The sequence below is a fragment of the Arachis ipaensis genome, chromosome B03 (assembly GCF_000816755.2).
Source record: "Arachis ipaensis cultivar K30076 chromosome B03, Araip1.1, whole genome shotgun sequence".
NCBI lineage: Eukaryota > Viridiplantae > Streptophyta > Magnoliopsida > Fabales > Fabaceae > Arachis > Arachis ipaensis.
The window spans coordinates 120,474,679-120,499,447 of record NC_029787.2 but is presented as its reverse complement, the minus strand read 5'-3'; the positions used below and the strand labels follow the sequence as shown (position 1 = coordinate 120,499,447).

The following is a 24,769-nucleotide window of genomic DNA, read 5'->3' as shown; positions in this document are numbered from 1 at the left end:
AAAAAAACTTATTTAATTTAGTTATACACATAAAAATAAAGACATAAAATTATTCTTTATTTTTTGAAAATGAAAACAAAATATGTTTATTTTTGTTTCTCTTTCTCTATTTCGTTTCCTAAACTCTATACTTTTTATCTCTAAAAGAGTATCTAAACTCAGTTTTTTAATTATCTTATCAATAAGTTACGAAAAAAAATGTAGTATGTATGATATTGTTTATTTTATTTGTTAATTTGAAACAATGTCACAGTAATGTAACTTCCTATTTTTTTAACTAACGTTATGATAATCTATAGAATATGGAAAGCCAATGATCCTAGTTAGTATCAAGATTTGACATATTTAACTGTTAAAAATTCAACTAATCCGCCAGCTTCTTTCCTCGAGAGAATAACAATAATCTCAAAAATAAACACCTGTAGCTTATCAATTTGCTGTTGGAGTTCATGAAAACATACACTAAATTTCTAATTAATTTGGACAGTAGTTTATTAAAAGAAAAGGTCATTGGTGTGGCTGAAATAATTCAACACTAAAGTAGAGTGAAAATGTGCAGGACCCACAAAGCACTCTCTCCAGTCTCCACCTAGCTCGCGTAATCGTCGGTTGGACGGCACGGCTCTTTTGTATTGGGTGCTAGCGACAACACAGTCCTCATGTGGACCGTGTGATTGTTGTTTTGGTTCCACACTGTTGATCTAACGGCTGAGGAGGAGGTGGGGCCCAATAACAATAAGAGGTGGTTAAGTAGGGAGGCAGAGCCGCCTCCTGAGTGCTGAGCGCAGGGTGGAGCTAAACTGGGGAGCGTGACGTATGCCCTATTCACTTGTACTGCATATATATAGCTGAGCGGCGCCTGACACCGTAATTGTTACCATAAATGTTAGCAGCAAATCAAATTTGAGTTCTACTAGTATTCCCCCTCATTCAAACCGTAACTTTTAATTAGAGAGGCGTGAAGAAGTGAATTAAAGTGGAGGAGAAGATGGTGGTGTTGTGAGGTGAATGAATGAATGAATGGAGAAGGAACCCCACGTGGAAACGTGTCTGAGTTGCAGGGAACAGGCGAAAAAAATAGGGTTAGTCTGGTTGGCGTGTTTGACTCAGTTGGATTGGATTTTTGAGGTGTTACATAATACACATCTCTTTCTCTTTCTCACATCACAAGCACAGGCCCCTTCCCTCATTTTGTGAAGTTGAATGAAAGGGGAATAAATTCCGAGCGGAGAACTGCGGGGACTCTGCACATTCAGAGTAGTGAGTGCAGAGAGGAACACAGTGTATTTGCAGCCGGTTTCGTATAATGACAATTGACAACGGGGACCCTCTAATAATGTTCCCGTGAATTCCCATTTACCTCTCCCTTTCTACTCTTTTCACCTTTCTTCTTTTTATTAACAACACACTCTTCATTTATCAAAGATGTGCCTCAAGTCCACTTGAGGCCCAATCCAAGTAGGAGCCCAGTTTCTTTGATGGACAAAACTTTGCTGATTTACACAAAATACACATAAGAAAAGATCATGAAAGTAATATAGGGCCATTCTCAACAGCAGTGTGGGTATGAGTATGATGATGCCTTGTCATCTGGATGTCCCGTGAATAATGAGTCCTGGCTTTTGCATATGCTGCTGACTTTCCTGCAATTTGTTGAGCTCTCAGAATGTTGTTGCGCCTTCTCCACCAGCAAACTGATCCTCCCACAAGTGCCACCGCCATGAAACTAACACCTAATCCAATGCCCGCTCTATCACCCCCAGAGAGACCACGTCCACAGCTAGGTAAACCAGGTATACCACACAGTCCTCTGTTATCCGTAAAACTGCGTGCACCCAAAACAATATCAACATTACATTGCGTTTTGCGTATTCTTTATTCTCAACATTAATCATTCATTCATAATAACATAACATACTTGAAGCTAGCTCTGTGCAATAGTCTTCCTCCTAGACTTGCTGGAACACTTCCAGACAGCCTATTCCCATTTAGGTTCCTGCATCCACACAACTTTAGTACTGATTTCTCATTGTCTTATAAGTTTCATTTTTTCAACTCTAGACAATCTTACAGTCTCTGTAATGATGTCAACTCTCCAAGACTTTCTGGGATTGCTCCTTCCAAAAAGTTATAGGACAGATCACTGCATCATTGATTATTATGCCATTTAGAAACTGCATTACTATGATAAACAAACCAAGACGATTATAATGAGAACATGTCACTTACAGTACTTGCAGGCTAGTTAATTTACTTAGTGAGGATGGGATTTCTCCATGGATGCTGTTTGTACTCAAGTTTCTGCGATTCACATGCCATAATAATAAGCAAAGGAATGGGCATATGAACTTACGGATGGTGATATATATTTTATTAGAGAACAATAGTATAAAGTAGGAAAAATGGAAAGTTGGGAACTTGGGACTATTTATTTTGATCAACTTACATACACATAAGGCATAAATTGATGAACTCACAGGGTTTGTAGATTTCGCAGTCTGGATATGTCATTTGGCAAGAAACCCTTGAGTCCTTGATTGTCAAGACCACTGTTTTCATCAACAGATCAAGCACTACTTAATCAAGATATTGAGATCAAATAATATTCATTATTCAATACAAGCACACATTTTAATGCTTTAGTGGTACCAAGAATCCCTTTGCTAATCAAGTAGTACAGGTAAGGACAAAAGAAATTACATTCCATCAATGACCCATCTGCTGCTACTTTTGTCTAATTGGCAATCCACTCCACTCCATGGATGTTGTTGAGGAACACAGGGATCACCATTCCATCCAAGCCTGGGTGGAAGCCCCAACGCCTTCTTCAATGTTTGCAATGCACTTACTAGATTAAATAACAACAGTTACCAACTTTCAGAAGTTGCTATGCATTCACATTTCACAGTACAATAAACTAAACTAACAATAGTAAGGACCAGGGATGTGCATGAATACCTTCCTCCGGTAAAGTTTTTGACTCAGCCATTATAACTTCAAATATCTCAATGGCACTGATCATAGCTCTACCTTGCTTTGGGGTCAATGTTATTGTCAGTATCCTACCATCAACACTAACAGTTTTATTCAGCACTAGTGCAGTATATCGATCCCCACTCATTTTCACAATGTCAACATCTCTGAAGGCAACATCACCATTCAGCACAATGTCAAACACCCTTTGCCCTGCATCAGTCACCAAGTTCTCAATCTCTGCGAAATGCAACCAAATAGAATAGTTTCTGTTGGGATCCACCTCCAATGTGTATGTTAAATCAGGCTGAGTATCAGTACTAACAACCGCCGACTGATAAAGCGCGGCAGGGTAGAAGTTTGGTGGCAATGTAGCCTGTTTGATTCTGGTTTCAACGGATCTAGGCTCGTCTGAATACTGACCAAAGCCCTTACTGTGTTGCCAAAACCTGTCTCCTCCCCTTGGATCCCCATTATAGTCCACGCCAAACCGTGACTGGCCATAACCACAACTCAGTCTCTTAACAGTTCTAAGCATAACTCCTTCACTCCACCCTGGGACAAAATAATAGGCCTTATCATCAATCCGAAGAATCTCAATGGAAAGAATGGCCGGATCGCCGTGACCTGTGCTGTGAAAACAGATTGAGATAGAATCATTGGTGAGGAACACAATGGCCTCAGCAAACACTTGATCATCCTGAGTGCTCCAACCAGGGTTCAATGAATGTGTTTGAGTGCCTTCAATGGAGATGTCAAATAAGGGCTCAGTGCTATTCCCAAGCTCATCAATTAGTCCAAAGAAGATTCTGATTGAGTAGTGACCCTTTGGGACTCCATCAAAGTTGTAACAATTTTGAGGGCCCTGGGACAAAGGGAAATAGCGGAGAGTTGGGAGTGGTGGAGTAATGTAACTAGGATGAGTTGCATTGGTGGATATTCCTCCGCTGTATCCAAAATCTTTGTGCCAAATGGTGCTGGTTGGTCTTGTTTCAACATTCTGTTCTGCCCCACAGCTTAAGCGCAAAGCATATGGGGCTGCCCAGTAAAATTGAAATTTGATTGCATAAGGCTACATAGTTCAACTTCAACATAAGTAATTCTAAATTCTAAATGGGAACATGGAAAATAAAGCATATAAAAGAGGTGGTAGTTGAGTACACAACAATGGGGTAGAAAGCTGACCTTGGTTAGCTGAAGAGGAGAGAGAAGCGAAACAGAGGAGGAAGAAGCAGAAGAGCATCCATGGCACAAGAAATCTAAGGAGCATTGTGGTGGTGTGCGTTAGTGTAGTGTTATCTCTCTCTCTCTCTCTCTCTACAAGATGCTGCGCTCTTTTTCTTTTCTTTTGTTTTCTTTAATTCAAATCAAGTGTATGTAATCATAGCTACTTGCTTTTTTGAGAAGAAAAATAAAGAGAAAAGAGAACGTGCAGCGTGGTCTTTGCCGCATTGTTGTTTAGTATTGTCTTCTGTTCTGTTATACACTAATTCTTGTTCTTCATATAGTTGACTTGCGCGCCACAATCTATGATTAACTCTATACACTATACAAGGTGCTACTCACGCGCATATTACTAGCTAATTATATCTTTTATTTGCATAACCGTGATGCCTTTCAATTATGTGGAAACTATATCTATTACAACTCATACTATAAGTAATATTTACGTTGTTATGATTATGATTCGCAACTCTTTATGCATGCATAATTTACTTGAGCATTTTGCATTGGTTACATATCATTAGTTGCAATTAATAGCGGCCTATATATCCAGCTAAGAAAATCTACCGTAATTAATTGGTTTAATTTCATTAATTGAATAGATGGGACCTTATGGTAGTAGAATGGTTGAGAGATGCGTTGGCTGAACTTTTTAGACATTTGACCAACTTGCAGGACGGCAGGACACATTAGCGCGCAATCGTCGGAGGACATAATGGAGGATTTTGGGACCCACCACCTTCTTCTTCTTCTTCAGTTCTTCTTCACTGGATGTGGCCAACTAGTTAGGTTTATTGGAGGAATACTATCTTGTATGTACACTTTTAATAAAGAGTAGAGATTATTAATTTTAAGATAAAACATTCAAAAAACAATTATCATATACAATGCACGAGGTTTCATAAATTTTGTTTGTTACCAAATTTTACTATTCACAAAAAAAAAGTGAGTTCTATGGTGCTCTTGTTATGGTGTTTAAATTGTCTAACTTCATACACCGGCCAAACTCAGCAAGAACGGAAAATAAAATGTGATCTCTCACTCTTGATTAATTTTTCTTTCATATATTTTCTTGGTCCTACCTATAAAATAAATGCTAAAAAATCACATTTTATCTTTTAAAATAAAATTCAAAATTTAGAGAATTCAAATTCGTTTTATAAATGATACTTAATTTGTCAAAATAGGTAATTAGTTAATATTTAATTTTTTACTTTAAAAAATAATTTAGACAATTTAGAGGCTGATTTTTTTGCTTATAGAAAGAAGCCATGTGTATCACCGTAAAATGGAAGGAATGCAAAATATTGCACTGCTATGGGTCAGAGACAAAACGTGACTTACGTTTTATATTTGTTAAATATTTTTTAATTTTGAAATAAAATAAACGTAGCTTACGTTTTGGCTTTTAAAATTTTTTTTTTAATTTCTTTTTAGTTGGCTTTTAAAAAAACGCACCTTGCGTTTTTGCACCTGAAAATGTTGAATTTTTTTTGAAACCCACAAAACGCAAGTTGCGTTTTGTTAGTGTCAGAAACTTTTTCTTGGAATTCCAAAAACGCAGCCTGCGTTTTGTGCACATAATAATATTTAAATCCACAAGTTTGCCTATAAATACAAAGTCCGGTTTCGTTTTTCTTCATCTTCACTTCTCCTCTTGGTTTTTCTTTCATAAAGTCCTCAATAGGGTGTTTTTTTGGCAGATAACTGTGTCAAAAAAATAGAGTTAGTTGAGGCTGAAGTTATGGAAGGTATTGCAAACTTGCGAGTATATTATAACGGTGAGGTTATAACAAACACACATGAAGGAGTGACCTTTGTTTGTGAATGTCCATTGTCATTTGCCATTCCATGTACCATGAGTTTTGTCGAGTTATAAAATGGTCTTTGTAATAACATTCAAAGCCACATTTTAAAAAGGGTGAGCAATCTTTTATACAGAAGTCCTGTGCAAGTATTTGGTGGGCTAATACAGTTTCAAATAATACCCATCACTGACGATACCAGTATGCAGCAGATGTTTTATATTTATCAACAAACCCGATCTCAAGTGCCGATGATAGAGCTGTACATTGAGTTTGAACAGCAGTCGGGGATGAGTACGGTCGGCGAGGAGGTCAATGTTGATGAGCTCGGGGATATAGATTGGGAAGAAGATAATAATGATAGCGAAGAGGAATTCGAAGCAAACTATGAAGTCGATGACGGAGACTTGGCAGGCAATCCGGCAGTTCAAAATGAAGCGAATGCCGTTGTAAGCCAACACCCGTTTGGTGTTCCGTCTTTTATGCCGACTCTAGATCTCGAAGCCATGCATGCCCCAAAATTTCCTGAGTATGCGAATACGGGTATGTTATGATTATTAACTCAAGTTTCCTGTAGTGCTTAAATAATTTGCCTTGTCTGAAACTGATGCTAGTGCGCACGTCGTAGGTGAAGGCAACATTGCGGCGGAAGATGGCGAGTTTAGTGTCGGAATGGAATTTGGTTCGAGAGAGTCAGTGATGTCTGCAATCAAAAGCTACACCATCTCTAGAGGAGTTGATTACACTGTGTATGAGTCTGAGCCACAGACATTCTATGCGAAATGCAAGGGATATGGTGCAGGGTGCGACTGGCTTATCCGAGCTAGCTTGATTCGAAAAAAAGCTTGTTGGGAGATCAGGAGATACAATGGGAAGCACACGTGCACCATGAGCACGATTTCACAAGATCATGCCAAGTTGGACTCAGACAAAATTGCAGATGCCATTAGGCCGTTGGTCGAAGCAGACCCTTCGATAAAGGTGAAGTCCGTTATTGCAGAAGTTCAAGGCAGGTTCAACTACACTGTGAGTTACCGCAAGGCTTAGTTGGCAAAGCAGAAAGCTGTCGCAAAAGTTTTTGGTGATTGGGAAGTTTCTTACCAGACTCTGCCAGTGTGGTTGAAAGCAATGACAGTGAAGATGCCAAGGTCTCGTGTTGAGGAGGTTCAAGGTGTAAGAGTTCTGCACCGCGTTTTTTGGAGCTTCTATCCGTGTATTGTAGCATTCAGACACTGCAAGCCACTGGTGAAGGTTGATGGCACGCACCTGTACGGAAAATATAAAGGTGCACTTCTGGTACCTGTTGCACAGGATGGGAATCAAAACATTGTACCTATTGCATTTGCGATTGTCGAGGGCGAGACAGCAGACACGTGAGAGTTTTTCTTAACCAATTTGCGGAGATATGTTTGTTACCATTAATGGTGTGGGTATTATTTCTGACCGCCATACCTCCATCGACGCTGCAATAGATCGCGGTGCATGGTCACCACCAAAGGTGTGGCACATGTACTGCATCAGGCACATCGGGTCCAACTTCTTAAGGAGGTTCAAGGCTCTATATTTGCATAAACTCGTGGTCAACACAGGTATTTCAACTTGCTATTATGGTTCTATTCATAGTAAATTTGTGGCACCTACTTATGATTAAATGGTTTGTTCAACAGGCTATTCTAGGACGGAGCAGGAGTACAACAAAAACTACCAAAGGCTTAAAGAGTGGGGTGAGGCATATACTCAATGGTGCGATGAGATCGGAGTTGAGAGATGGGTGTTGGCATTCGATGGTGGTCATCGTTGGAGACATATGACAACAAACTTGGTAGAGTGTATAAATTCTGTCCTGAAGGGTGCACGCAACCTTCCTGTGACTGCCCTTGTCCGGTCAACTTTCTATCGGCTGAATGAGTTGTTCACTCGGAAGAGTACTGAGGCTCATGACCGTCTCCGCAACGGATTCACGTATTCAGAATTTGCAACGAAGAGAGTTGAAGAAAGCTTCCGACGTGCAGGAAACATTGTGGTCAACCGGTTCGACACGCGCAACGAGATGTTTGAGGTCCGCGAAATGCAAGATGGTACCATTTAAACTGTTAATCTTGCGCAACGACACTGCGACTGTGGCCACTTCCAGGTTGAGCGACTTCCATGTCGCCACGTGCTTGCATGTTGCGCCAACCAGCGTCTTGATTGGCAAGTGTACGTGCACGATGTGTACAAGATGTCTCAAATTTGCAAGGTGTACAGAGGCGAGTTTGTTCCGATGGGTGACCCATCTATGTGGGATAGATACGAAGGAGCGAAGGTGATCGCCAACTGGACATAGAGGCGCGCGACAAAGGGAAGACCGAAGTCAACCCGCTACTTGAATGAGATGGATTCGCGGGATATGCGTGGTCCTCGCCGGTGTACGGTTTGTGGACGTGAGGGACATAGCCGCAGCCGGTGTCCTCAGCGCGCAGGTCCAGGCTCCGCTGGAGGACATTAGTGGCTAAGCTTTTGTGTAACTTTATTATCCCCTACTTCACAGTTGTATGTGGCTTTTATGTAACCTGATCCTCTATTTTAAATTAGTTAACACTTATTAAATCAATAAATATTTTAAACTTGTCATGTAACTTTCTTTGTTGTTAACTTTCATTCTACACGGTAAACACTGAATAATAATTAAGCAGGATAATCTGGGACGTCTTTTATGCGAGCACAAAGCTAAATATATAACAACAATAATACTTAACACTACCAAGTCATAATACAATACTGAATAAAACACTGAATACAAAATATGACAATGAAAACAAAACTAAACTCTAGCAGTACAACATAAACTGCAACTGACTACTTCCTCGGCGCCTTCTTCGAATACAACGACGGTGTGTATTTGTCCGGAGGCGCAGTCTGTGTCCGTAAGTTATACGGATGACCCTGAGACACACCGGCATCCAGATCCCCGAAATCTGTCATGCTCGAACTGCCAGTGTCACATATCCAGGAACCAGTCACCCCCGGAGCACTCGTTCCACCAAGGTCATAATAGTGGTGAACGTCATCCCCCAAAACATCCTCTTCCTCCTGAGGGCATTCATTCAAGTCAAACAACTGGGTGCGCGGTGGTGCGGAAGGACCGACATGATGTACATGCCCCGTAGAGGTGTCCACGTCGAAGTCACTAGCATGACCTAATGAGGCGCGACGACCAGCAGACTGCACAGTTGGAGCAGGCGCTTCCTGCTCTCGTGTCGGAAATAGATGTGCTGTATCTATATCTCTCAGGACCTGAGACAGGCTGAGGCTGTCCGCTGGAACCAAGGGACTAAACTGCTCGCCGGGTGGAACTACCAAATACTGCTGGTCAAATGTCGGCATCTGAAACTGCTGCTCGTACACCGGCATCTGAAATTGCGGCTCATATGCCGCAGCAGCTACCTCGTTAAAGGTATCTAGCGGATCAAGTTTTCTGGACAACAAATTTCTGATACCCTACAACAAAAAAATTGATAACTATTAAAATTCTAAATAATATCAGTTAATAATTTATTCAAAAAAAGAGTTAGCAATAATAATTATTAAGTATTATTATTACTATTAATAATAACTTAATACACTACACAATATTACCACAAATAATAAACAGTATTCTGTTATTAAATAATATTATTTATTATTACAATATACTACCTAACTATTAAAATTAGTAAAAAAAATTTCCAAACAGTGTTAAAAAAAACTTTTTACTAAACAGTAGTATTATAAGTTATTCTCACTATCATAACCAGTATTATAAACAAATAATAATATATCGATCATAATAATAATTACTCAAATATAACAATAATAACCATAACAATAACTATTTATTATATTGATTTTTTTTAATGACAATAACAATAACAATTAATAATTTTTTTTTTAATTAAACAAACAGTAATATTACTAACCACAGTACTAATTACAAACAAAATTTAAATAAATATATATTAAAATAAAAAATTTACTTACCCATTGATGATGATCCAAATATTCAATAATGTGATCTTCAGGTTTAGTAAAATCACGAACCATTTTTCAAATGATGGTCTTCACTCTAACCAGCCCCGTTTTGCTCTTCTTCTTCCTCACTAAACCACTCAGCAAGTCTCCAAGGGTACCCCTCACCATTGCCCCTCTCTCTCAACAAACCTTTCACTTTACAAAATTTTCTTCCTGCGTTTTACATTGCACTCGCGTTTATAGCACCTGGAACTGATGTCCTGAACACGTGTCGTGCATGCAGCAGGGAGCCTTCAAAAAGCAACCTGCATTTTTCCCTGACAGCTTCAAAACACATCTTCCGTTTTGCTTCTCCAATGCTGTAAAAAAAGCAGTCTTGGTCTGCATGCAGGGGGAACAGGGACACGTTTCGCTTGTTGGAGCTACTCCCCTTCAAAACGCATCCTGCGTTTTGCAGCATGCTAATAGCTTTCAGAATTCCTCATGCAGGCAAAACGTTTCCTGCATTTTGCTTTTCCTGCCACTTGCAGGTCCACATTCCAGTATTACACGCCATGCAACAATATACTTGAACATCACCATTTTTTCCCCATTCATTAATTAATTTCTGCAATTTAGATACTAAAACAAAAAATATCTAAGTTTTTTTTTCTACGGTCTCCCCCAACCCGACAAGTTAAGGACTAATCCGGTACTGAACTCCATTTAAGGGTTTGCCGCTTGCCAATGGGTTGCTGCATGCACAAAGCGGGATTCGAACCCCCGACACTTGTTTAAGCGGACTAGTGAGCTAACCACTAGACCAACCCAACTTGGTTAGAATTTATTTTTTTTAATCAGGTCTCAGAAACTCTGAAACTGGATTTCAATAACACCAAAGCCCAAATGTTACTGGAAGATTATATGACCCAAATTACACAAAGCCCACACCAGGGACAGACAAAGTCACAACTCACAAAGCTCTTATTAGTGCGTTTGTTTCACAAGTTCGTTTTTTTATTTCATCAATAATTCAACACCATAAAACCAGAAATTATTTTTAATATGGAAATGGAGATGGTGTTTTGGTTGAATATTGATATTTGAAGTGTATTACAGTATTGTGGAACTCATTCAACACGCCCCCACGTGTTGGCCAATATGCTGCCACGTGTTGCACCACGCCCCCACGTGTTGGCTAGGATGTTGCCACGTGTCCAACACGCCCCCACGTGTTGGCCAAGATGTTGCCACGTGTCCAACACGCCCCCACGTGTTGCACCACGCCCCCACGTGTTGACCTTTTATCTACAAAATCCACCCATCTGTAATTACACTAAATAATCCCATTTCCCAAAAAAACACTAATATTTCTTCCATATACAAAAAAATCAGCCCCATAAAACCAGTACAATTTTTTCTTTGGCAAGTACTTAAGCATTGGCTTATTTAATTATTTTTATTAGCTAAAATTAAGAAAAAGACTCTAAATATATACACCGGTAGAATATGTGCATTGACTAAAATTACTGGCCAATATCAATAAACGTTACTAACATGAACTTTTTCCTTTTTGAAAATGGTATTTTCAAGAATAACTTATAAGTAAACCATTTTCTTGTGTATGTCTAGTTGGTAAAATACTTGTATTTGAAAGGGTATAGTTAAGCACAGAAACGATTAGAAACTGTTAGCATAAGTCAAGCATATATAATCTCTTATAACAGCTCATTTTGAGCACTGAAATAAATCATAATCAATCTCTCTCAAAATCTCAAACGCTCTCATCCTCTCATCTTCTTCATGGTATCCGAGCTGCAGATCCAAAATGATAACTCCACCAGTTCAAACCAGTAACAATAACAACAAAGAGGTTCATAACTTCTCAAACACGATAGCGATCAAATTAGACTGTAAAAATTTTCTGCCATGGAAGGAGTAGGGTGAATCAACAATCGAAGAGTATGAATTAGATGATCACATTAATGGAGTCAATATTCCACGCCAATTCAATTCACCAGAAGATGAGAAAGCTGGACGAAACTCAGCAGAGTACAAAACCTGAAAGAGACAAGATGCGCTGTTGAAATCTTGGCTCTTAGCATCGATGAATGACACTTTCACTACCAGAATGGTAGGTTGCATGTTCTCGCATCAAATTTGGGCGCGATTACAGGTATTTTTCACTTCATAAATTAAAGCCAAGGTTCATCAATTAAGGAGCAAATTGACCAACACAAAGAAAGAGGGATCCATGAACGAGTATCTGCTAGAAATTAAGAAAACGGTCGATGCGTTAATCTCAGTTGGAGAACCAATCGATGAGGCAGCACATGTTGAAGCAATCTTGGAAGGATTAATCGAAGAGTACTATTCATTCATCACGTCAATTAATGCAAGAGACAACCCTCTCTTTGTCAACGCATTGGAAGCACTACTACTTGCTCAAGAGGAGTGGCTTGAAAAGTTTAAAAAGATCGATCCAATTCATGCCAATCTTGCTCAAGCTGAAAATCAGAGAAGGTTCAAACAAAGCAAAAACAATTATGGTTACAATAATCATGCAGGTAGAGGAATTGGAAGAGGATATAGCTATCGAGGAGGCCATAATAATCGAGGTAGATGTAGATTCAATTCAGGTTCAAGTTCTGGACGAGGAAGAGGCCAAAATGGTTCAAGATTCATCTGCCAAGTATGTGGCAAGTCAGGACACATAGCAATCAATTGCTGGCACAGATTTAACAAAGAATTTGGAGGAACTCATAGCAGACCTCAAGCCAACATAGCGGTGGGAAATCTTGCAGCAACACCATCAACAGTGTATGATCCAAATTCGTACCCTGATTCGGAAGTCACTCATCACATGACACCTGAGGCATCCAACTTCTCTGAGTATGAGAACTACAATGGTAATGAGCAAGTGATTGTAGGTAATAGAAATTCTTTACAGATTTCTAAAGTTGGCTGTTCATTTCTAAAACCGTTTTCATCAAATCATTGCTTTAAACTACAAAGACTGTTGCATGTTCCTGCTATCAAGAAAATTTTGCTTAGCGTTCACAAATTCGTGTGTGATAATAATGTTTGGGTTGAGTTTCATCCTAACAAATGCTTGGTAAAATCACAGGATTCCAAGGTGACTCTTCTCCAAGGAACAGTTAGGAAGGGTCTGTACTCCTTTAGTCCAGCTTGCATAAAGAATTCAGTAAATAGTGTTGCTGTGTATAACACAAGTGTGATCAAATCCTCTAATTTTCAGCTATGGCACCTCAGATTGGGCCATCCCTCCACTAATATAGTGTCCAGAGTTCTTAGAAGTCACAATATTCCCTTTACTCCTATTAAGGCCCAATTTGGGTAAATAACTTAAATAAGTTCTTTTGGAAAAAGAGCTTAAAGTATAATGACTTTTATTAATAGCAGCTTATAAATAAGGTATTTTTTGTTTGGATTTTTAACTATAGAAGTACTTATTTTAAAGTTGTAGCGTTTGGATAAATAACTCAAAAAATATAATTTCTTTTACACAAGAGAATGGATATTAAAATAACGATGATAACAAATACCTTCCATTATTGAAGGTTGATTTTACATAACCAAATCACTAATATTATAATCGATCAAGCAATTGATTCTTTATTTCTTCTCTAATTAGTTCTATTTTTCTAGCGCTTTCAGCATTCGGTTCTTTCCACGTAATATCATTAGAAACTGATTATTCTACTTTCCCTTCACCTCTACCCATAAGATCAAAATTTTCATGAAATTCTTCAAATTATTCATCACTTGTGTCATTCCGTCAAATAAAATTGTGTGAAACCATACAAGCACCAATAATTCTAACTTGTGTGTCTAAGGAAAACGATGGCATGGCACCTAAAATTTTTCATCTTGCTTTACAACATCCAAATGAGCGTTCGATTGTACATCTAAGGCTAGAATGATAGTACATAGTAGTTGAATACTTCATTTCTTCCTCTTACTCTGGGACCCAATCTAAAATGCAAAAGATGGTATCTGTGACCTTTATAAGGACCTAAGAACCCCATAAAACACGGATAGCCAAAATCTACCAAGTAGTACTTATCTAGCAAAAATTTAGTGCACCACAAAATCAGTTAATAAAAATAAAGAGTTTAATCTAATATAAATAATATTAGTCTCAAATATGCTAACCTTTAGGAGGAAGAGGGAAATGAAGACTTTATCTACGCACAGCTTGATTGAAAATTTTAGTATCGTGTGCAGACCCCTCCCAACCTGCCCATACAAATGTGAAACACATATTAAAATCACATACTACCATCACATTTGTAGTTGTGATTTTCTTTCTACCAATGTATAGAATTTTCTTGTCGGCAGGAACAACAACAGGTATATGAGTTCCATCTATTGCACCAATGCAATTTTTAAAATATGGATAATATCTTTCATCATTTTTAATTTCCACTGGTCTATTTGTGAATTGTGGATCAATTGGTTGAATAATATGTTGAGCAAGCTTGCAAACAGTATCCAATACACAATGAAATTGTCTAGAAATAGTTTTCCTGAATGTTGGAATCTCTCTTCTGCATTACGTATTGAACCTGGTTGTCTAATGATATTAAAAATATACCTACTTGTTCATGAATTCCAATCCCTTTTGTTGTCTTCAGATTGCAAGTATTTTGTAAAACATCACAGAGATAAAGGAACACAATCTTTTTCATCATAAATTGCTGGTAGTAACGAATAGGATGCCTATTTAAAAGTTCATTTACCCAACTACTTCCTGTCAACCTTGAAATTCTTCGTGGATTTTTCATAACGTACTTTAGAAAATAATCAACACAAGTTACGATTATTATTAAAGTCATTGTCTTCTTCTTACGTTTGGCTGCGACTTTTTGTTTGTTTTCAAATTCTTTGTCTGACACATTTGTATTTGATATCAAACTTTCAGTTGACAAACTTTCAGTTGAGCTGTTAGATATCTTGTTATACAAATATTTTAAACTAATATCAAATAATAAACACTAATCACACTTGTGTGTCAACCACAATCTTCAAATAAACACTAGTTCACATCTTAAATATAAAATAGCAAACAACCATAGAAAATAATAAAAAAATATAATCATAGAAAATATTTTTTGAATAACACATAATTATATTAAAAAGAGACATTTTAGCAAAAAAACTTTAAGAACCAGACACATCTGCTAAACTATGTGTCTTCAACCAACCAAGTTGTAAGGCAGAATCTTCTAGCCCCATAAAAATCTCTCTATTTGACTTTTTTGCTATTAGTCTTGTAGCTATAAAGAATATATCACTCCCCACTTCTAGCCCAGGTAATTGTTTGAGAACAGCTAAACAAGTAGATATACTTGGTACGTTATTTCTATGAGCTATTTCGTAGGCCTTTTCTTCTTCAAACACATTAATTATACGTTCTAGCTGAGTTGAAAGTTGAGAGGCTCCAGACCCTTTTCCAACCTTTCTTCTCTTTTGTCTCATTGCACTAGGAGGCATTGATTCATCATTTAACTCATCTTCTAAACCTGCTTCCTCATTACCATTATCTTCGTTATTATATCTATCGTTATAACTATCATTTATATCTTCAGAAGGTGCCCATGCACCTACGCCAGTAGCTACAACATCTTCAAAAAGGAACTCTATTTCATCAAGATGTTTGGACCTTCCTTTCTAAATTTTGTCACATCAGAATTTTCCTATGAGACGATAAAATGACAATTAAAAATCTCTCGATAAAATTGATATTTCTGAAATAGTTTTAAAAAATGCAACATACCTGAATCTTAGCATCCCACCAATCATTACTTGCTTGTATGGTCTTCTTAATAGAATCCTAACCAAGACCGGTCTCCTTTCCTTTTAGTTTAGCCCGTAGTCCCCATTCTCTTTTTATACCCTCTCACTTATTTTTAAATTATTTAGACTCATAATTTAAACCAGTCTCTTTCAAGAATTTTGTTTTCAAATTTGCCCAACCAACTTTATTAAAATGTGTTCCAGGTCTATTTTCAGCCACCATCTCTTCTTTACATATTTTCATGAATATAACAGTATTTCGTTCATTTCAATCGGCTTTAAATATTCTTCTGGACTTGCCACTTTTATGCATTTGTTGGGGAAGAACATAAAAAAAAAAGAAATCAAACAAACATTTCGTACATGAAGAGATACATAAAAGTGGAGAGATACATAAAAAAAATTATTACTGTTTTTTATTTTTTTACTCTTATTAGAACTCTCTTCTCCTTTATTGGAGTCAAGAACTTGCTATAATTAATTATAAAAATAATAGCAAGTTGTATAAAAATAAAATTACATATAAAAAAATAAAATTAAAATTGAGATTTCATAGCATACACAATGTTCAATACAAATTTAATAATAAAAATAGAATGATAAAAAAAATACATGTAAGGAATATATGCTGGTTCAGATGGAACAGAAAATGGTGGTGGAGGGTCAATACTTCCAGCAGATGAATCATTACGTGAAAATGGTGGTGGAGGGCCAGCACTTCCAATAGATGGAACATTGCGTGAAGATGATGGTGGAAGGCTAGTGCTTCTAGAAGATGGAACCTTGCGTGAAAATGGTGGTGGAGGGTCAGTATTTTCAGCAGAAATAGGAAACATTTTTTCACAGAATCAAGAATGAAAGTAGATTTTTTTTTGTTTTGAAATCAATTTTTTTCACGGAAGTGATAAAATGACTTATCGAGAAGGAGAGAAGTCATATATTTCTACTTCTTCAAAAAGCTGTAAATTAACTTTTCGGGAAGTTAAAAGCTTTTCTTTAAAATGGTGCCAAACACGCGTATCGTGACTTTTCATAATTCAAAAATAAAAAAAAAAAGTAGCTTCTGTCACTTCCCAAATGGGATCTAATTCTCTTTGTAATTCTTGTTGTTTAGGAAAATCATGTTAGCTTCCATTTCCAATGTCTAAAACTGTAATCAAAGCTCCTTTAGAGTTGGTGTACACTGACATATGGGGTCCAGCTCCAGTGTCTTCAATAAATGGTTCTAAATACTACTTGCATTTCATTGATGCATTCTCCAAATTCACTTGGATTTATCTACTACACAATAGATCTCAATTGCATACAGTCTTTGTTCATTTTAAGACAATAGTTGAACGCCAATTCAATGCAAAAATAAAATCTGTACAATGTGATAATGCAAAAGAATATGTAGCTTTGGCCAAGTACAGGCAGACAGAAGGAATTGTTCCCAGATTTTCTTGTCCTCATGTGCACCAACAAAATGGAGGCGCTGAGTGCAAACATAAACACATTACAACGATGGGATTGACATTATTGGCAGAAGCAGCCTTGCCAATGAAATTTTGGAGTGATGCGTTTGTCACAGCCACTCATCTCATCAACTTGCTCCCAACTCCAGTGTTAAACTATCAGTCACCCTTTGAAAAGCTGATGCAGAAGGTTCCTTCACTTGACATGCTAAAGGTCTTTGGATGCTTAAGTTATCCACACACCAGACGCTACAACAAACATAAACTTCAATTTTGATCTAAGCCGTATGTGTATCTTGACCCGCAATCAACTACAAAGGTTTCAAATGACTTAATAAAGCTGGTAAGATAATCATTGCAAGAGATGTTAGGTTTCAGGAAGACACCTTTCCTTACAAGTCTTCTGCCTTTGGTTTCATCAATCCTCAAGCATCACACCCTCAACTAGTAAACTTAACCACACCCTCCATATCAATTCTCACTCTTCCTTCAAATCAAACATCCATTCACACTGATAACACTTTCTCAAACCCATATCACTCTCAACCCACCTCAGCCTCAATCGAATCATCTCACCCTTCACCCAATCCAATACCTCAACCTTTACCCTCATCCACCGCACATCAACATCAAACATCTCAACCTCCTACAATTCAAATTCCACAGCCACAGTCACAAAATTAGCATTCCATGATCACTAGGGCCAAGAATGGTATCACCAAATCAAGAATATTTCAAGCAACTCTTTCTCAAGATCTGGGGCCAAAAACCGCAAGACAAGCACTTGAAATCTCTCATTGGAGACAAGCAATGAATGAGGAGTATGCTGCCTTAATGAGAAACAAAACATGGGTGCTCACTGAACTGCCAAAGGAAAGATTTGCTGTTGGAAGTCGTTGGATTTTTCGCATCAAGAGAAATCCCGATGGCTCAATTAACAAATATAAAGCGCGCCTCGTAGCTCAGGGATTCAGTCAACGACCAGGCATCGATTTTAAAGAAATCTTCAGTCCCGTAATTAAACCAGCAAGTGTGCGGATCATTTTGACATTGGCACTCTCCAGAGGTTGAGACATAAGGCAATTAGATGTGAACAACGCGTTCTTAAATGGTGACCTTCTGAACAAGTATACATGACGCAACCTCAAAGATTCCAAATCGGTGGTTCACAGGTGGTGTGCAAGCTTACTCGCTCTCCATATGGACTGAAACAAGCTTCGAGGGACTGATTTACCAAGCTATCCACTGTACTCATTAGTCTCGGATTCCAAGCAACTAGATCAGATACCTCCCTCTTTGTCAAACAATCCAATGGTGCAGTGCTCTTTCTCTTGGTGTATGTTGACGACATAATCCTCACTGACTCTTCCTCACAGGCCAGCCATTTATGATGTCACCCAACAATTAAACAAAACTTTTGCACTTAAAGACATGGTCCCCTTTATTTTTTTTCTTGAAATTGAAGTAAATCGATTAGAGAATGGTAATTTGGTGCTTACACAGACCAAATATATTAGTGATATCCTGAAAAAGGCTGATATGGAGAATTGTAAGACTGCTCCCACACCTATGACTACAAATCTAAAACTTCTCAAGATGGTGAGTTGTTTCACAATCCCAACTTCTATCGATTCATTGTCGGCAGCTTGCAATATCTAACAGTAACTCGAGCTGAGTTGTCCTTCCCTGTCAACAAAGTTTGTCAATTTATGCAGGCACCAAGGGATTCTCATTGGAAAGCGGTCAAACACATTCTAAGGTATCTGCAGGGCACAAAATTCTTTGGCTTACACTCGTGCACTGAACTTAACATCACATGATACTCTGACTCTGATTGGGCATCGGACATTGAGGATAGGAAGTCTACAGCAGGTTATTATGTTTATATGGGAAGAACTTGATGATCTCTTGGAGCTCTAAGAAATAGCAATGCGTATCCAAGTCCAGTACTGAGACAGAGTATAAAGACATTGGTGCAGTTGTGGCTGAGTTGCTTTGGGTAAGAAAGTTCTTAGCTGAAATTCATCTTGTCACTCAACCGAAAATGTATTGTGATAACTTAGGTGCGGTCCAACTTTCTGCTAATTCAATTTGGCACTCTAGATCGAAGCATTTTAAAGTTGATCTAGCATTTGTGAGGGACCATGTGGCAAAAAGAGATATTCAGGTTCATCATATTCCAGATGACGCGCAAGTGGCTGACGTGATGACTAATGCTGTTTCATCCACTAAGTTTCATGATTTTTGCAGCAAATTCAGGATTCGAGAAGCTCCAATCCTTCGTTTGAAGGGGAATGAAAGGGTATAGTTAAGCAACAGAAACTGGTAGAAACTGTTAGGGTAAGTCAAGCATATATAATCTCTTGTAACAGCTCACTTTGAGCACTAAAATAAACCATAATCAATCTCTCTCAAAATCTCAAATGCTCTCATCCTCTCTTCTTCTTCATCATCATCTGTTAGCCACTGATACCTTTCGGTATTAAAATAATAATTAACGATGACATTGATATTCTGTGCTGAATTTATTAAAAAGTAATCCATATTTCTAATGATTATTGATGGCAAATGTTGTAATAATAATTATCAGAGATTAGAGAGTTAAGAAGAAATGTCTACACAGATTCAGTTAGCGAAGAAACAAAAAATTAGATAACTGGATGGGTAATAACTAATAACCAATGTAACGGTGATCAATCGAGCATGTCCTTGATAACACGAAACATAACACATATTATCTTTGTAGTTTTGAGAAACCAAATATATAATAAAGGAGAATAGTATGGATCTTAAGATTTACTAGTTATTCGAACGGTACGTAATTATGATCGATTATGCATGCATGCAACAATAACATTTACTCGCCATATTTTGAAACTTGGGGGGTCTTGGAATATTTATTAACTGCACTTGCTTGAATGGCCTTGCAATCGCGGCACGGTGATATAAAAGACCTCAACGCTTTCTTCCCAAACGATTTCTTCTTCTTCTTTTTCTTATCATCATCATCATCATAATCATAATCATCCCCTTCATCATAATGCTTCCTTGCTTTGCCAAGTGCTTCATAATGATATTTCCTTGGGTTCCCTCTTTGTCCACTTGGCATGCTGCTACTCAAGTGATGATGACGTGGACGAGGACGCTGCTGCTGCTGCTGATGATGATGATCATCATCATCAGTTGCTAGATATGTCCCTAAGGTACCTTGAGGAATTTGGTTCAAAGGTGATCGATTTGGTTGTGATGATTGTGGTACGAGTTGACCATTGGAAATCAACACAGCAGCAGCAGAATTCTTAGGCTCTGAAGAAGCTTTGTTGGTGGTGAATTCAAAGTCTGGTTCTGGAAGCTTATAGCTGCTTAGGTTATGGTTATGGTGATTGTGCATGTGATGTTCATTTTGATTATTATTAACAGTGGGAGTTGGTTGTTGCTGCTTCTGCTGGTCTTGGATAGAAACAAGACCAGCAAAAGAGAGTGAGATTGAGTCAAGGGAAAAATCTGAAATTCTATGATGATCGGCTACCTTATGATTGTTGTTTCCTTGACGAGTACCCATTTTATTTTGATCAAATTGGTTATGTGGCTGCAATTTATATATATATGAGGTTGGATGTAGTGTTTTGCCGCCCTCAAGAGTTGTTTGTTTTTTTGTCTTGTCTTTCCTCCTTTTGGGATAGCCATCTTCTATTGTCTTACAATAATGGGAGAGTGATACACGTGTGCTAGAAAAGACACAAAAACCAACAAATATAGTGGTAATTTATTATAAATTGTTCATATCATTTTCAAATAATCTCAAACTGTTCTATATATATATTGTGCCCCTATAGTTCTATCAAGAAGTAGCTCAGCCGATCCTTCCAGGCTGGAAAGTGTGTCGGTTATTTCTCTAATTACGCTGAAATTTTGATTGCATCATCATACATTGATACTACTCATCACCGTTTTTTCCTCTTCTAGTTTCTTGCATGCATGGTTCCATTGCTTAACCTTATTGTTTATCAACCATGATAATATACTAGCTAGGCCGTGGCCTGCATTATTTATATATTGTGATTTGACTTTTAACTTTAATTCCATTTCTAATGAAATCGGTTCAATCGTTGTTGTTGTTAGTTGTTACTATTATTATTATTATCTTGCATACTTTTTCATGGGGAGTTTGAGGCCTAACCTAACTGATGAGCGACCCTTCACATTTCCTAAGATTGGATTAATTCAACTTTTGCATTTTTTTTTTTAAGTAACTATAACTACAAGATGTCAACACTTTATCTTAGACAATGTAAAATTCTCACTCCCTCGTGCTTAAAAGTGGAACAAGCTAAGGATTTTAAGCATGAAATTTGGCTCATTAATAATGTGTAGAGTGGTGATATCAACCAATGACTACTTACTATCTATATAGTATAAGAATAACTGAACTGTGACTAAATTAATTAGCTTACTAAAACCAAGGTTCTGAAAATAGGATCAGAGCGGCCGGTCAAACCGGTTTAACCGGAAACCGGCGATGTAAACGGTCCAATCCTTCACCTATAACCGTTCGAAATAAAACCGTTGAAAAATTGTTGAATCGGTCGGTTGGGTCGGACCGGTAATCGGTCGGTTCAGAAAAAATGACGCCGTTTTTTAATTAAAAAAAAAGAAGAAGAAAGAAACGGACGCACTCCACCCAACCCCCCTCTTCCCCCAATCATTCAATTCATTCATTTCACTACTCACTCCCTGGAGAACTCGGAAGCAAAGGAACCCTAGCCCTCCATCGTCACCGCCGTTCCCAGTTCCTCAGCGCCGCTGCCGTCTCCAGTTCCTCAGCACCGCCGCTTCTTCCTCTTCCCCATGTCCGGAACCCAGTAAGCCGGCAGGTCCTCTTCGCCTCTTCATCTTAACTCACCAAACCAAAACCTAGGCTCTCTCTGCATTTTGCAATGGTTCTGCCGTAGTGCTGCCGCCGTCCGTGCTGTCGGCGCCGTCCGTGGCCTGGCCCTCTCTTGTAGCTCGGCGTTCTGCTTTCCCGTCATCCGTCTGACCTCCGTGGCTTCTCTGTTTTGTTGGCTTGAAGCAATTTGCTGCCGTATCGCCAGTAGCCGTCGTCTCCCCGGTAGCCGTCATCTCCCTTGTCGCCGTCCATACCTCCATCGAAGGTTAGTGTCTTTGTCTGTTTTGTTCTTGTCTCCATCTTCTCTCCTGAGAGCCTCAGTTTGTTGATTTTTAATGTGAAATTGTCAAATTGATAATTTTTGCTGATTTTGTGCTGCTGCTCTTTCTTTGATTTCTGAAATTTTGGTTAAAATTTTCTTGTTGCTGCTAAAAATGAAAATGAAATCATTATTGGAAATTTTGTTTAGGGATTAGGGATTACTTGTTGCTGTTTGAAATGTTTGTTGAAATTTCAGGTTTAGTGTGATTAGGGATTACTTGTTGCTGTTTGGTACTTGCTGCTACTATTTTAGTGTTTTTTAACTTTTGAATCAACTGTTTTTGAATTTTTGTTGATAGATTTATCGATTTTAGTATTTAGGATGATTATTTGTTGCTGTATTTTAATTTTAGTTGCTGATTGTTCTTGATTTCTGGCTCTTTTTAGTATATTGTGCTGATTGTTCTTAATTTCTATCTGTGTGAATGTTCTGATTTCTGGCTCTGTGAGTGTTGTTTTGTTTTTGTTTTAAGGCCCTATTTTGTGCTCAGTTTTCATTTTGTAGGAAATTGTTTGAGGTATATAAGAATTAAGAAGGAAGATTATCCCAACAGCTACTCTGTTGATTGATTCTAGTCCCCCACAAGCTTGAAGAGAGGAACCCTTTATCATTGGTTTGTTTATGGCATTGCATAATGCATATTATTGTAGTTTGTTTGTTTATTCATTGAACTTCCACAAAATCAGTTGTTTATGATCCCCTTTTGTTCAGAATAAACAATTCTTGAGTCCTTGCTTAGCTTTATGTCAGGTGGATTATGTGCTGTTAAGTTGTACAAGCATAAGATTTCTCATTGAATATAGTATATGCAATCTAATTTTGAATTGGTATAATTATACCACAAAGCTATAATTATACCACAAAGCTATACCAAAAGAACTGGATTGGTAGGAAGATCTTTATCAAAAGCTATAATTATATTTTAGGATATATATTTAAAATTTATATATTATTTTATTCTAAAACGATTTTTTCGATTAGACCACAATTGGATCGGTTGAACTAATAAACCAGTAAATCAGTGACTAAAACGGTTCGATGACCGGTCCGGTTCTCCGAACCTTGACTAAAACAACTCACTAACCGCTATCATCTTACTATGATTAAGTTAACTAGCCCTGTTTCAACAGGGTCTAGTTGCAGATGGCGATTGAATGAGTTAAATCATGCACTAGAATCAATTACACACCAATGTCATTTTTGGTGACTGAACATAACACAAAGAAAAAAGACCTAAGAAAAAGAGTAGTACTCCTCTCTAATAATAATGTCTAAATTATTAGGAGGCAGTAACCACTCTAGATACACCTGCTTGTTTAAAATAGCAGTCTTAGCCATTAAATCAGCCGCTCTGTCTGCTGTTCGCTGGATGAGCACTAAAGTAGCTGTCCAATTGCGCTGGAGCATCTCTTTGATTTTGTCAAGCAGATCAGAGTCATTCCTAATCATGCTGGTTGTGCCTCGCGAAACAAGAAGAAACATCTCTGACAAAAATCAGAAGTAGAAATACCTCTTTGAAACCGGTAACTAGCTGTGGGAACTCCGTTGTTGAGGCAAAGGCAGAGCAGACACTTTATCTTCTCCGGTATTCTCAAGCGCCAAAGCCGAAGCCAATTTTCATTATCATTCCATCCAAATTTCTTCTTCAATAGCCATTCATACTCGCTTTTAGTCGAGTAGGTGAGAGTATTTGAGTTTGTCCAAAACCAACCTGTTTTATCTCATGCCTGCTTGATAGGATCAAAGAGCATCAAATCTAGTTTAACTTCTTCCGGAATCATTGTGCAAAGAATATTCCACCGCCAATGCCCAAGGTGCCAGACATCTTCTAACTTCAAGTGAGAATCAGAAATGTGCACAAAAGGAACCAAAGGAGCTAGCGTTCCACATGGTCGCCAAGCATGATACCAAAAGGATTGAGACATCCTGCCTGTACACCAATCAAAACCATCACGAAGTTTTTCTATTGTCTTATAAATCGCTCGCCAAGTGCTTGAAACATTATTAGAAAATTTGGGTGAAAAGCAAAAACTCCCAGATAAATATTTTGCCAACATAATTCTTACCCAAAGCTTATCTTTATTATGCAATAATTGCCAAACAAGCTTTCTGAGTAAAGCAAAATTTACGCATTGAGTATCTCTAATTTCCAAGCCTCCATATTTTCTTGGAGTGACAACTTTGCTCCACTTGACCAAATTTAAGCAACGCTCCCCTACCTTTCCCTTCCACAAGAATTGTCTAAGCACAGAATCAATCTTTTGACAAACCGAAGTAGGAAAAAGAGTCACTTGCATCTGATAAATAGGAAGAG

The 24,769-nt window shown here is 38.0% G+C and overlaps 2 protein-coding genes across 2 annotated transcripts; one reads left to right on the top strand and one right to left on the bottom strand.

Moving 5' to 3' along the window:
* On the bottom strand, positions 1,079 to 4,445 carry LOC107631214 (receptor-like protein kinase At5g59670). The gene is made up of 8 exons (XM_016334580.2): positions 4,159 to 4,445; positions 2,959 to 4,011; positions 2,701 to 2,848; positions 2,478 to 2,549; positions 2,230 to 2,301; positions 2,072 to 2,143; positions 1,919 to 1,996; positions 1,079 to 1,825 (listed from the first exon to the last, which is right to left on the bottom strand). The coding sequence occupies exons 1-8, from the start codon at positions 4,241 to 4,243 to the stop codon at positions 1,525 to 1,527; spliced, it is 1,881 nt and encodes a 626-aa protein (XP_016190066.1). The 5' UTR covers positions 4,244 to 4,445; the 3' UTR covers positions 1,079 to 1,524.
* Positions 6,254 to 7,379, top strand: LOC107633733. Its single transcript, XM_016337333.1, has 4 exons — positions 6,254 to 6,545; positions 6,631 to 6,684; positions 6,805 to 7,028; positions 7,107 to 7,379. The coding sequence occupies exons 1-4, from the start codon at positions 6,254 to 6,256 to the stop codon at positions 7,377 to 7,379; spliced, it is 843 nt and encodes a 280-aa protein (XP_016192819.1).